The 13,132-nt window shown below is 37.1% G+C and overlaps 3 protein-coding genes across 3 annotated transcripts; all 3 read right to left on the bottom strand.

Annotated features, from left to right (window-relative positions):
• Positions 1–357: 357 nt before the first annotated feature.
• On the bottom strand, positions 358–4,309 carry GCK72_026096 (uncharacterized protein; the record flags this gene model as incomplete). Its single annotated transcript, XM_053736654.1, has 7 exons — positions 358–389; positions 439–576; positions 645–721; positions 1,032–1,107; positions 1,193–1,337; positions 4,092–4,183; positions 4,237–4,309. The coding sequence occupies 7 exons, from the start codon at positions 4,307–4,309 to the stop codon at positions 358–360; spliced, it is 633 nt and encodes a 210-aa protein (XP_053580220.1).
• A 121-nt stretch (positions 4,310–4,430) lies between these two features.
• On the bottom strand, positions 4,431–4,979 carry GCK72_026095 (uncharacterized protein; the record flags this gene model as incomplete). Its single annotated transcript, XM_053736653.1, has 1 exon — positions 4,431–4,979. One exon carries the CDS (start codon positions 4,977–4,979, stop codon positions 4,431–4,433), a length of 549 nt encoding a protein of 182 aa, XP_053580219.1.
• Positions 4,980–6,535: 1,556 nt separating this feature from the next.
• On the bottom strand, positions 6,536–8,713 carry GCK72_026094 (uncharacterized protein; the record flags this gene model as incomplete). The annotated part of the gene is made up of 7 exons (XM_053736652.1): positions 6,536–6,597; positions 7,886–7,954; positions 8,005–8,091; positions 8,140–8,235; positions 8,294–8,434; positions 8,481–8,585; positions 8,632–8,713. The coding sequence occupies 7 exons, from the start codon at positions 8,711–8,713 to the stop codon at positions 6,536–6,538; spliced, it is 642 nt and encodes a 213-aa protein (XP_053580218.1).
• Positions 8,714–13,132: the final 4,419 nt, after the last annotated feature.

Raw genomic sequence — 13,132 nt, 5'->3', positions numbered from 1 at the left:
GAGTAATGCGTCAGATTCTGTGACGGCCTAAAAAGCAAACCGTTATTTTTTATGAGAGTTTCTTTATGATAGATGAAGGAACCAGTGTCTGAAATTCTGTAACTGCAGTACAAATTGCATTCTTTGGAAATCACCGAACTGGAGGCGGAGCTAACCGACCTCAGTTTCAAATTGGCTAAAAAAGAGAAGTCCCGACTGCCAGAGTCACATACTTTTTTTTCTTTGAAAGTAAAAGGACCCCAACTACACCACAATGGTTTGGTGGTGAGAAAAGAGTAATGTGTCTCATTCTGCCTCATATCACAACACAAACAGGTTTTTTTAATAAAAAGTTTATTGTGAAAACAAAAATTTATTTTAATTCCTCGCAGCAACCTCTGGTGGGCTAGCTGAAAAATGATTGTTTTTGATTCTTATACGCAAAATATTCTAACATACCTCCAGGGCTTTGCCTCAATATATTGATACCACGAATTCTGTTGAGAGCCATCAACAATGGAACCAAATTTTGTGGGATGTGTGGCGGGAAATGTGGTAGAAAACCACCAGCATTTAGCATTGGTGGATTTCCTAGTTCTGCAATTTTTTGAATTAAAAAAAAAGACTGTTTTTGATTCTGTAATGATTTAACTAATCTTGCATACCTCCAGAATGATGTTGTTGATGGCCATCATCAGCCGTGTTTGGTGCATCAGCTTTGGTTGGAGAGGATGTCCAGGATCTGCAATTTTTTAAAGTTTGGATTCCACCCTGTCTTACTCTTTCTGTTTTTCTTCTAACTGAATAGTTGTCTTTGATGGTATTTTTAATTTCAGAGGTCACCGCAACGTTCCCAGTTTAAATTTTGTAAACGGAAAACTTTGAAGCATCCTATCTAAATTTCGTTGTGAATATTTTTTAAAGAGAATGTCAGATTTCCAAAAATTCTACAGATCTTCTAGGAACAAAGCTTGGGTCTCTAAGTTTATAAATCAATAAAAAACTTCTTCTCCCAATTTTACTTTCAATTACATTAAAAATATGATACTTACTTTGTCCGTTTTGTCCATTGCTCATTGCTCCGAGAAATCTGTTGAATCCGTTCATTTTTGAAGATGATACTTCGATCTGAACGTTTCTAATTAGTTTCAATAAAAGTACAAAAAAGAATGGTGAAAAATTAAAAAAAAGCGTAAAGCGTGCGGACACTCACCTCTGGACCCTGACAATCTTGTTTGACAGCAGACCTTGACAGTGACTGACACTTTAAGATAATCCAAATCCGCTGCAGTTACCATCCTAACATTACCAACAGTCCAAATGCCTCCACTGATTTGTTTTGGATGGGGGTCCTGGATCTGCAACTTTTTGAATTTGGAAAATTAGCGACTATTTTTAATTCTCGATCGAATCGGAGTCTTCCGTGAAACCTCTAATAGAGGTGCCTCCAGCAAAGTTTATTCAACACACATATCTTTTTTTCGAAAGAGATATCAAAAAGTTGCCAACAGACAAACTATAGCTGAATATTAATAAAATAATTCTTCAGTTAAAAATATTTTGATAGCTCTCAAGGCAGTTCAGATATTGTGTTTCAAACTTTCGCTACCGGGGCACCTCTATTAGAGGTTTGACGTTATTCAGTTTACACCAAAAAGGGCCACCGTCTAATCTTATTGTTTGTGAATCATGGACTACCAAAAGGTCGGGTGGTTTCTTTGAGAGGGTGTATTATTTTTGGCGGGGGAATTGGCGGTCAAGTCTATTTGATGTAGAAAATGGGAAGGAGAGGGGGAAACCTTGACAAATAGATAAACGCCAAGCAGAAACATTAAAAAATCTATGTGGCTGAGAAACAAATGGTTAATTAAGTTACCGTAAATACTACAGCCACTCAAATACATGATGTCGCTTTCATACATAATGCCGTTATATTACAGGGTGCCGTTATAATACGTTATTTATAGTAATCGAATAGAAAACAAAACTGTGATTTTTGATAAAACCTATCTCATTAATTGCATCAATCCTTATATCTTCCTATATATTTTTCTTATCTTTTATACAGGGCTTACGATTTAATAGTTTTTTTTCAATTGCTTAAGCCAAAACTCAGAATATACTAGGATTTCCAATCCCACTATCATGTTCACCAGGGTTGAGAAATTCCGAGCTGGCTCGTCAGCCCATGCCGGGCCGGATTCGAAAATGTGCACAATTTTTACAATTTTTGTGAACTTTTTATTAATAAAATAGTCAAAATTCTCCTACATTCTCGCACGCTTCAGTTTTCATCAATGTTCAAGAACATAATTAAAAATTTGCTTTTTTTTCAAAAAAAAAGTCAAAAATGTTTCGAAACATTTTAAATTTCTACTGGGCCGGACCGGCCCAAAATTTCCCAACCCTGGTTTTCACTAATCACAATTAAACGTATATTAAAAAACTAACGTCCCAAACTGGGTTCCATACCATTTAATTTAATTTTAATTTAATTTATTTATTGACTAGAATATAAATCATGAATATTAAACAGGAGACCAGATACCATAATGACAACACTCCCATAATTACAAGAAAGGAAATTATTAGAATTCAATAAAAATCATAGAAGAGGGAGGGGGGGGGGGGGGGGGGGTTCACATTCCGGTAGTAAACCTTAGAGTCGTCTGAATAACCTCTTCGTCGTCTCCTTTTTATAGCGTTTACAGGCTCCGCCTTTTTTTGTGGCTACGCCCCTCCTCCTTCTGCAATGCTGCACTCTCTCACTCTTTTTTCATGCTACACCGTTTTATTCTCTTGCTTCTCTGCGTTCTCTTCCTCTCACCTGGGGTCTAGTTATATTTACGTAAACGAGACCAAGCTTCGCCATGGCTTATGTGTTCGTAGTTACAATTAACAGATGGGTAATTATTACAAAACTGATGATATGTAGAGGATCCTTTTTTATATATGACTGATATTTAATGATCAGTGATCAACAGATGGAAATCTTTGTGTTCAAAAACAAAATGATGTCGCGCAGTTTTGAATCTTGATTTGTAACACACAATATCCACTGCCAAAATGCTTTTTGTCCTGTCCGACCTACTCACTCTCCTCTACCCAAGTACATTTTTGGCGTGCATTCTTTTTTCTCTCTTTTGTTGCGCGATCGCTCTCATTGTTGCGTAATAACTATTTTCGTGGGCGCCCTTGTTTTTCTGTGTCTCTTCGTTTCTCGCGCAATATCTGGTGAACGTTGTTAGGAAAGATGACAAAAACGAAACACGGGCGTTTTTTCGAATACTGGGGTCAAGATAGAGAACGGTTCGCCAGAAAGAAACTGTAGATATTCATGAGAAGGAAGAGGTTGAAGTTGACGACGCCAAAGTAAAAAAGCAAGACGACGCCAAGAAAAACCCCGGGAGTATTCGGAAAGACCTTTAATTGGCAATCTGGAAATAACAAAAACTGAAAATAAGGATTTTTTTAAAACAGTTTATTAAAACAGAACTTTAAAACAATTAAAATTAAATCTGGACCAGCATTCACCAGCTTGGGAGTCTTGGGACCATTCTTCGGTTTATTTGGCGGTTTTCATTTCCTGCAAAAAATCCTATAGGGAAAAGTGTTGTGTACCAATAATTTCACTCTTCGTGTGGAGTATGAAGCTTGTATCGGTAAAGTTAGACCCCAATAGTTATAACATACAGTTCCGCTCAAAAAATTATCAACTTTGAATGCATTTTGTGGAAAATGACCAAGTTTGAAAGTGTATTTCGGTGCCACCTGTATGTCCAATAAACTCAATTTTGTATAGGCAAAATAGAGCAAAAATAGCAGATTATTTTTGAAGTTTACTACTTTTTTGTAGGGACACTACCATGAAAGTTACAGGTTGTCAAAATGAAAAACTCGAAAACTTCGCTAATTAGCACTGACATTGAAATCAGTCGGTTTCAAAAAATGAAGAACTACAAAAATTATATGCTATTTTTGTTTTTTCCAGCGAATACAAAACAGAATTCGTCGAACAATCAGTTAGACCTATTGGTCCCCTACTTTACCGCTACTCAATTCATATTCCCTTCTATTCCCCTTGTTACGAAAAATTCAAATTTCGAACTTACTTTTGGCTCCTTATCGTCTTTGTCATCCTTTGGTGGACCTGTGGATGACGTCGAGGCCACACAGCTATCAAACTTTTCGACCAGAGCACGATCTAAATTAATCAAATAATCAATTTGATATTCATTTTTTCCAACTGAAACTCACGTTGCACGCCAAATTGTTTGAACTTCTCAGCTTGTTCCTCCATCCGCTTCATTTTTTCCTTCGTTTCATTCATCTCTTCCAGTTGCTGCTCTATATGAAAGAGCTCCGTCTTCTGATTGTTGATCGTTTCGTCTCTTGTCCGTACTGTTTCCTTCAACTTGTTGATCTCTCCATCTATGGTACCTTGAAGGTTCCTAACGTCCCTCTGCAGAGATTCCGCTGTCTCTTGAGCAGTTGTGAGCTCCATCTTTTGTCTTCCCATAGCCGAATTCAATCTTCTTACTTCTCCTTTCAAAGCTGTAACCTCTGGCCAATTCCTTCTTCTCCTTTTCGAGTCTTTCATTTTTCTCTCTCAGATTTTCCATTGCAGTTTCTCGCTCTTGTTCGAGCACTTTTCTCGCAGCATCTTCTTCTTTTTTACTTCGCTCAGATCTTTCCAATAATTCTGTGCATTGGCTGGTGATTCTTTCTAATTCATTAGTCAATCTCGATTCTTCCAATGCAGCCGCTTCCCGCACTCTTTTTATTTCTTCATCTTTTTCTTTCATTTGTTCCTGGTGATTGGTGGCGGTCTGGTCACGTTCGGTGATGAGCTGATTATTGTCTCCCTCAAGCTGCACGATCCGGTTTTTCAAGGAATCCATTTGAGCCCGTTGTTCTCGGTTTTTGACTCTCATTCTCTCCACTTCTTCATTTTTCCATCCAATCAGAAGACTCTCCTGGACTTGTTCATTGGTTGTCATGACTTGCTCTGAAATAGTGGGAATATGTATTGAAAATGTGTAACCCTCAACATCTTATTTTCAGAAAAAGTTCTTGTAAATGTTCAATTAAAAAATGGATAAAATTATCATTGCTGTTTCGTTTATACGTTGTATTTGCAAAACTATGAGTTGTCTAACGGTGTGTGTTGTGCCTAGCGGAGAAGTGTTGCATTACTAGAACAGAAAACAATGCCTCAGGCGCGCCACCCTCGATAGGTCTAGTAATAAAATATATATACTGCATGTTTAAACTATTTTCAATGACACTTCGTCCACTTTTCCTTTTCTCCCTCAAACAACTTTTTTCTGAAAAAGAGGGAAGATGAATGAAAAATTTGTTACTTAAATTTCAATAAAAAAATCTGATTTTCAGGAAAAGTTTTTGTAACATTAAAATTAACATTGCTTTTGCTACTCCGTTTTTTATGTAATTTTGGAATATCTAGTTTAAAAAAGCTGAATGACTACATATATGCAAAACTTTGTATCCTAGAAAGATTTATTTTTCAATATTAATGAATGAAATCTAAGTTTCTGGAAATTTGCAAGTGAAAATTGATAACGGTACAAGAAAACACTGTTCTATTGGTGTATTCATATTCTCAATTGAACCAAGGTCTATTCTATATCAAAGGGACCTCCGTCCAGTCTTATTGTTTGTGATTCATGGAACTCAAGACTACCGAAAGGTCGGGTGGTTTCTTTGAGCGGTGTTATTTTTGACAGAGGCATTGGCGGTCATGTCTATTTGATGTGTTAGGAGGGGGGGGGGGGCGAGAGGAGTGGGAGACCTTTCTAAATAAACGAACTGCTTGCAATGAGGTAAAAAATGGCAGACGGTTGAGAAACAGATGGATAATCAAGTTACCGTTAATACTGTATTATAGCGGCTTGTCGTTATTCTTTCCTGAAGATGTCTAGAGTGCCATTATAATACGTATTAGATGTGTGAGGGGAGAAGGAAAAGGGGAGACCTGAATAAAATGACGAACGGCTAGTAAAGACACCAAAAAGAGCAGTCGGTTGGGAAACGAATGACTAATCGGGTTATTTATGACTGATGAAAGTGTATTTTCTCCATTGTTCTACATTCGTCACCCTTTTTCAGACTTGCAAAATCTCGGCCCTGCCAAGTCGGCCGGAATCAAAAAAATGTGCACAATTTTTTTAAAAACAATTTTTTTGAAATTTTTTGAACTTTTCATCAGAAATAGTCAAAAATCTTCCGTACACGTGAGTTTTATATGGTATTTAAAAATATAATTAAATTTTCGAACTAAACTCCGCTCGGGCAGTACCGGGCCAGTGATAAATCTCAAATTGGCCCGGCACTGCCTAGCCCCTTTGCAAGTCTGCCTTTTTTGTCAGTCATTTTTCCATTTTTCTGAATAAAATTGTTAAAAAATGCAGTTTTCCAATTTGATACTACGATTTCCGGAAGTATAAAACAATTTCCAGGAATATAATTCAATTTTTGAGCCGACTATCTTCTTTACAAGTTAAAATTTAACAGTTTTGAAAAAAAAACTAACCTTCTATTGCAAAGATGCTCCATTTGTCACTTGCGACGATCCATACCAGATGACATCGATGAAGACTGCAAATTTATTATGTACTCATTCTAGATAATCAAATTTCAAGCATAAAGGTGTTTTTTTGAAGAACTTTATCCCACAACTAACCTGTCACCATTACAAAAAATGAATAATTAGAATTCAATAAAAATCATAGAATACATATAATTGGGGCGAACTGCATACCGGTAGCAATTCTCGAAGTCGTTTGAATAACCTCTTCGTCGTTTCCTATATGTAGTGTTCGGAAGCTCCGCCTCCTTTTGCTTCCACGCGCCGCCTCTTTCTGCAATGCTGCACTCTCTCACTCTCTCGTTATGTGAGAGAATCTCCACGTTGTTCGTCCCATTGTTTCTCTGCACCCTCTTTCTTTACCCTTTTCTCTAGTTATGTTTACTTTTTGAAAGGGTTCAAGAAAGTTGATTTCAATTAAATATCATTCTGTCACAACCATGAGTAAGCAAGATCGACATTATTCAAATACTTTCTAGGTTTAGGGCCATTCTCTTTTATAATTGCGGTAATTAATAATTAGGTGGTAGAAATTTGAAGCTTAGATTGAGTCATCACGTTCAATTAGTCCGAGACGTTTATTTTTCAAAAGTAAACATGAACCCGTCTCGTAAGAACACCTGCTTCTTTTCATCAAACTAGAAACACTAGTGTACCAGGACAGAAATAGGCTTACATCGCACCGTTTCAAGTCAAAACCATGAAAATTAGAATAAGAAATGCAAATTTCTCTTCGTCGCGCAATAGTCGAATCCATTTCTACCAGATGAGTGTGTTCCGTAATATTTTTGAAGGCATACTCTCCGTTGGAATCCCTATGTGACATTTGAACATAAAGGACAAAGAATACATTTGAAATTATCTCACAATCTCTTAATAAGAGCTTTCGGAGGAAAGTGGTGTTATGATTCAAAGACTTTCAAAAATATACAAATATATTTTTATCTCGTAGAAAATAAATATTAAAAAATAAATTATATAAATCCTTTGTTTTTGGCTTCGAGTGGCGGCGTGATGGTCCCGGCTGGTCGTCTGAGGAAGTTGAGCCTGAAAAAAATATTCAGAATTTTTCCTAATTTTGTATGATTGTCGAAAATGTGACTTTTTTGTTAGAAAAATTCAAAAGATTTCGAAATAAACGAGAAAATTTGAATTTTGAGTTTTTTGGCTCCAATTACCCGCGCCTTGACAACTATGAGTTCTTTTGTTTTCTTTGCCTTTTCCAACTTTTTGTCTGATAACGAACAAATTACAGAAAAAAAAAGTATTTTGAGGTGTCCCTTCCCGTATCTCGCTAACCTTTCTCCTCATTTTCCTTTTTTAGCCTCTCGTTTTCTTCCATCAGTTGAGCCAGCCGAGGGTCCTCTGCTGATAACACAAATGTAACTAGCCATAAACTTTTTGGTTTTAAAGCTCACCTTCCGTTGTTCCGGTTCCAACGTCCCTCATGTCCGGCTCGGAGCGACGGCGTGATGGCCCTGGTTGATCGTCTGAGGAAGATGTGTCTGAAAAGGAAACTGAGGTTTTGTAAATTGAAACGAGAAAGACCATACCGTTTCCATCTTCTCCGTTGAGTGATGTACCGGGGCCAGATCCAGAGGAGCCAGGGGCAGGTCCGTCGCTTCCTTCGTCGCCAACGACTGCGATTCCTGAGAAAAGAATGTTGATTGCTCACATTCAAACTAGTTTTATATCAAAAAGATGTACCTGTTGGCGGGAAGAGGCAGTGGAGGGCAATCAGCAGCAGGGAGATGATCCGTGAGTCCCCAGCTGCTGTGCTCCCAGGGACTTTCCTGGTGGGGTACTGAGTTCCAGCTGGGGCCTCACAAACAAAGTTGACGGGCGGTTCTTAAATAAAAACATATTAAAAGTTTCAATGGCACGTTTAACTTACCGGGGGTTGGAGTGACAAGACGGAAGGCGGTGAGACCTTCTTCCCCACCGACTGGTCGACCTGCTGGTCTCGGGAAGACGCGGTAGAGCTCCTCTCTTTCCCTGCCTGAAAACTAGTTGTTGTTGAAAAATAGTTCAAGTTTTAAACTCACTTCTATTGGCGTTCACCAACAGTTGGTAGAGGATGTGCAGGATGAAGTGCACGTTGATGGGGGTGAACGCGTGGTTGTCCATGCTGGCCTAAATTAGAAACCATTGGATTAAATAATCAAAACCAAAGAGAATCATGAAACGGAAAATGCCAACTTCGACAATACATATTTATCAAGGTCTAGTCGTCAGCGTTCTAAGAGAACTAATATAATCAAAAATTTCAGTTTCTACAAAATTTATCAGTAGAATTATCCCCACATTTACGAGAATCACCTCTATTTTCCGTCAAGTCCCAGCTCACCCGCTCATGTAGTAATTCCACCTATTACGTCAACCTAGAGCACCAGGCCGACCCCTCTCAACGTCCCTGTCAGCCTATGACTATTTTCTATTCCCATAATTATATTTCCTTTTTTTTAACCTTCACTACGCCATTATTGCTAATGCTCCCCTTTTTTCTCCATTCCAATTTCGAAATTATTGTTAATTAGTCTACTAATCGTTTTCGAATCACCTCATTCCCATTCTCTCCTAGTCATCTCCTGTTCCTCTACTACTTTTCCTACTCATTGCAACTAACGACATTGTCCTAATTGAATCTGAGTTTTTATAGTTCACATCAAAAGACACTACCGCCAAGTACCTTCGTTTGTGAGTCACGGTTTTCAAAAAGGAGGTTGACTTGTTTTAGAGGTGACTCGGCGGAAAACTGGCGGTAAAAGTTTTTGATGTGTCAAGCTGAGAGAGGGGAAGGCATTGCAACCAATGTAGACAGAAAACCGATATCGACAAGCGCAAGAAATTTGCAAATCGGTAAAGGAGGGGAAAGAAGAACCCTTTCTATTAGAATAACACCTTTTTGATCTGCAAAAGATCCCTCATTTCAGTTTTTCCAAAAATAGTGATTTCTTAAAAGTGTTTAGAAAACTAGTTCGACTAAAAGAATGCCGTTTCCCATGCTTTGAGGTTTCTAGGTCCATTTTCAAAATTTTGTGTCAAAATTTTGGAGTTTAAAAGAGTTTTTTCAGGCTGTGCTGATTCTTAATGTAAAAACTAAAATTCCTCGTCTAAATCAGTGCTCAACTCCACTTTTATATACCAACCCCAGAACTAACCTCAAACTTCCATCGGCAGAAGTCTTCATTTTAGAATAAGTACACAATAAATAATATAGAAATAATAATCTAGATTTCAAAGAAAAGCAGGGGGATAATAGGGGTGGTCCACATGTCCGGGAGTAGACCTCAGAGTCGAATGAGTTGTCTCTTCGTTGATTCATATTTATACTGTTTCTATGATCCGCCCCTTTTTGCTTCCAAGCTCCGCCTCCTCCTGCTGTTCACCCTTGCACTCTCTCAACTATCTGCGCCTTCTTGTCTCTAGTTTTGTTTACATTTCAGATGCACATCTATCCTTCAGATATTGGTTAACAACATAACTGTTGCCTCGTAACACCTCGTGTCACTGTGTGTACGCCAGATCGACCTTCATTATTATGTTTATATACATAGACTTGGTTGGTCACATCTGGCAAAATGGCCTTTCTCCTTTGTGAATAATAAACTTATCGATGATCAATTGTTAGAAATGTGGGGACTCAAAAACAAGATAAAGCAATTGGAAGAATGAGTCATCAAAAATGAATCACATTTGAGGGGAAAAAGAGAAACGGAATTCTATAAACTTACATGATACGAGCGTTTCCTTTTGATAAATGATGGAATTAGTGTCTGAATATACTTGACTGCAATAAGGAGTGCTTGTTGTGTTTTACCGGTATGCATAATGCTGTCTCCACCTACTGAAGTTGAAAAAGAGATGTGCTATCTGGTATAGAACGTTAGCCAGCAAGACCCGTGTCTTTTTCAATGTTTTAGTACCGGGGCATCATTCACATATGTATCGCACACTGAAGAATAACTATATGCGTGTCATAGACTAAGTTCAGATCTCACCAGAGCTCAAACTTCCGTCTCTCTCTCTCCTAGTTTGTATATTCAAATTTGAAAATCTCCCGGATTAATACTAAATTGAGGGTTGCTGTGCCCTCTCGAGGTGAACCTAGAACCACATGTGTGAACATATAGCGTACACCCCAACATTTGAATCAACCATTTGCCGCACCAAGGGTATATTCAATTGGAGGAGGGTGAATGTTGAAACAAATTCCTTAATTAGAAGCTTTCCGCACCTGCTGTTTGGTATCCACTTCCGCTCTATATTCAAATTTTCTTTCATGACACGAGCCAGCGTAGCTCATTATCTGATTCAACTTTAGTGAAATGTTTAGTAACGGAGAAAAGGGAAAATAGAGAAAACTTATAGCCTAAAATCTGAAGCAAAGTCAAAATTGCCTAAGATCATAATGAGGTACAGAATTCTCAGCGTCAAAAATAAATGCAATCAAAATTATGCAGCTCCTGAAAACTGTGGACCTAAGAAAGCTATCCGTAAATCTATGAAACATTTTTGTTTAAAAAAACTATTTGTTGCTGTTATATACCTATAAAAAATGCGCCTTTATTATACGATAAGCAATTATTATCAAATGTGTTACTCAAGACACACCTAGCTTGGAATATTCCTAATGAAGGGACACTTCTCTCATATTTCGCATACCCAGCGTCTAAGTCTTGTCTTCATACTATTCTAGCAGCGGCTATCGAAACACGCTCAGGCAGAAAATCTACTTTGGTCGTGTTTATTGAGGTAAATTGGAGAAAATCGAGAATAACGTGCAGTGAAAATTATTACGCATTATCTTGATAATGCCTGCTGGAAAAAACTGTTCTTGTGAATCAAAGTTTTTAACATACATTTATTATAAGAAATCGAAAAACAATTTTTTTAAAAATACTTTTTTTTAAACTTTAATTGATTTGGGAAGCATAGGTTTATGAACAGGTCTGAAGAAATATAAATTGATGAACCCTGAAGTAGTTATATTGAATAAAGAAAGTTGAACGGAATTCTTTGAACTTACATGATACAACCGTTTCAATTTGAAAGACGATCATCACCTATCCCAAAGCGAAAAAAATCGATTTTGATGGGAATCTGAAAGGTGATATTTAAAAATTGAAAACAAGGAAATTTTCAAGACACTAGCACAAAGCGTCAAAAAAAAACTGGGTTGCTTGAGTGAATAATAGTTGTCAACAAATTAAGAAATATGAAAGAAGTTGTGAACCATGTACACAAAAAAACACTACATTTCTGCTTCAAGAAATCATTTTTTCTTTTTTCCTCGGACAACGCAAAAGAAGCCATTATAAATAACTTCACGCACGGGAAAATCTCTTTCCTTTTTGAACACCTTTTTCTTTTCATGTGTTCAAAACTAAAACACTGTCTGCTTTCTCTTTTTTGTCACTTGCTGATCAAAAATTCTATGAATATCTAATTTCAGTGGCAGATAGAGTTGGTCAAAAACAATTGAAGTAGAAATTTCTGAAAAAACGCGAGGACACAATACAACTTTTTTTTAAACATCTTATTCATATTTGCATCGACAAAATAGGAAGTAACACTTCACGGATGCAGATCATCGTTAATAAACAAATTTCAATCCCGTGTTTCCTATCTAACGCGCGCGCCGTTTCATTTCCTGCAAAAACGTTACACGTACTAAACTGTTTCCAACACAAACGGAAAGGGAAGTATATAGAAACAAGTTCGAGAAAAAACCAAGAAAACGGGTTTTTTCGCAAATCACATAAACAGAAACGACAATCGAGTAGCAGATGATAATTGTTGATAACTGAGATTCTGATGATTTTTGTTTGACATCTGCTAAAACATTTTCATATTATATTAATTCCTAGCCATTCGATTATCTCTGTAACTCTTAATTCACATTGATATTGTCCATAAACCGTTTCTCTTTTTTAACGTGGTTTGTGTCAATGGGGTTAAGCGTGTTGGGATCATAACAATGAGATTTTTCAAATTTTGTGATAACTTGTTTTCACTTGCAAAAACTGGTATTCGTTTTTTAACTTGCTCTAATGCAGTTTAGCCGCCGTACTAATAAGATGGATGGACATATATATAATTTATTCAAAAAGCCATTGACATTGAAAAAAACAAGAGGCACGCCGGAAAAGGAAAAGGGAGCATGACTCTGTGAATATAACTTTTCATGCAGGAAATTGCTCTTTCTGGCTTTTTGGCAACTTCAATGGAGGGTTCAGAAGCATAATATCGGAGGAGAATGTAACTTATCGGAGCTTTTCTGAGCGTATCCGTCTTGCCCTGTATAATCACGTCATACTCTATTTGCTAGCATCTTATTCTTTAAAATAATCTTATTTCAAACTACAAATGTTATCTTGACGCTTTGTGTTAGCGTCTTGAAACAATGTAATCCATCGTTGAGATTTTTTTGGAGTTCTAATTTATTTTCGCTTTGGAGTGATTTGTTTTCCTATGTTGGATTTGAAGGTACTTCTATTTCTGTATTCAAAAAATGTACGCAATTATTTCCAGGTGTGGAAAATA

This window comes from Caenorhabditis remanei, chromosome X (genome assembly GCF_010183535.1).
Source record: "Caenorhabditis remanei strain PX506 chromosome X, whole genome shotgun sequence".
In the NCBI taxonomy this organism is placed as follows: Eukaryota; Metazoa; Nematoda; class Chromadorea; order Rhabditida; family Rhabditidae; genus Caenorhabditis; species Caenorhabditis remanei.
This window is presented reverse-complemented; position numbering and strand designations above follow the sequence as displayed.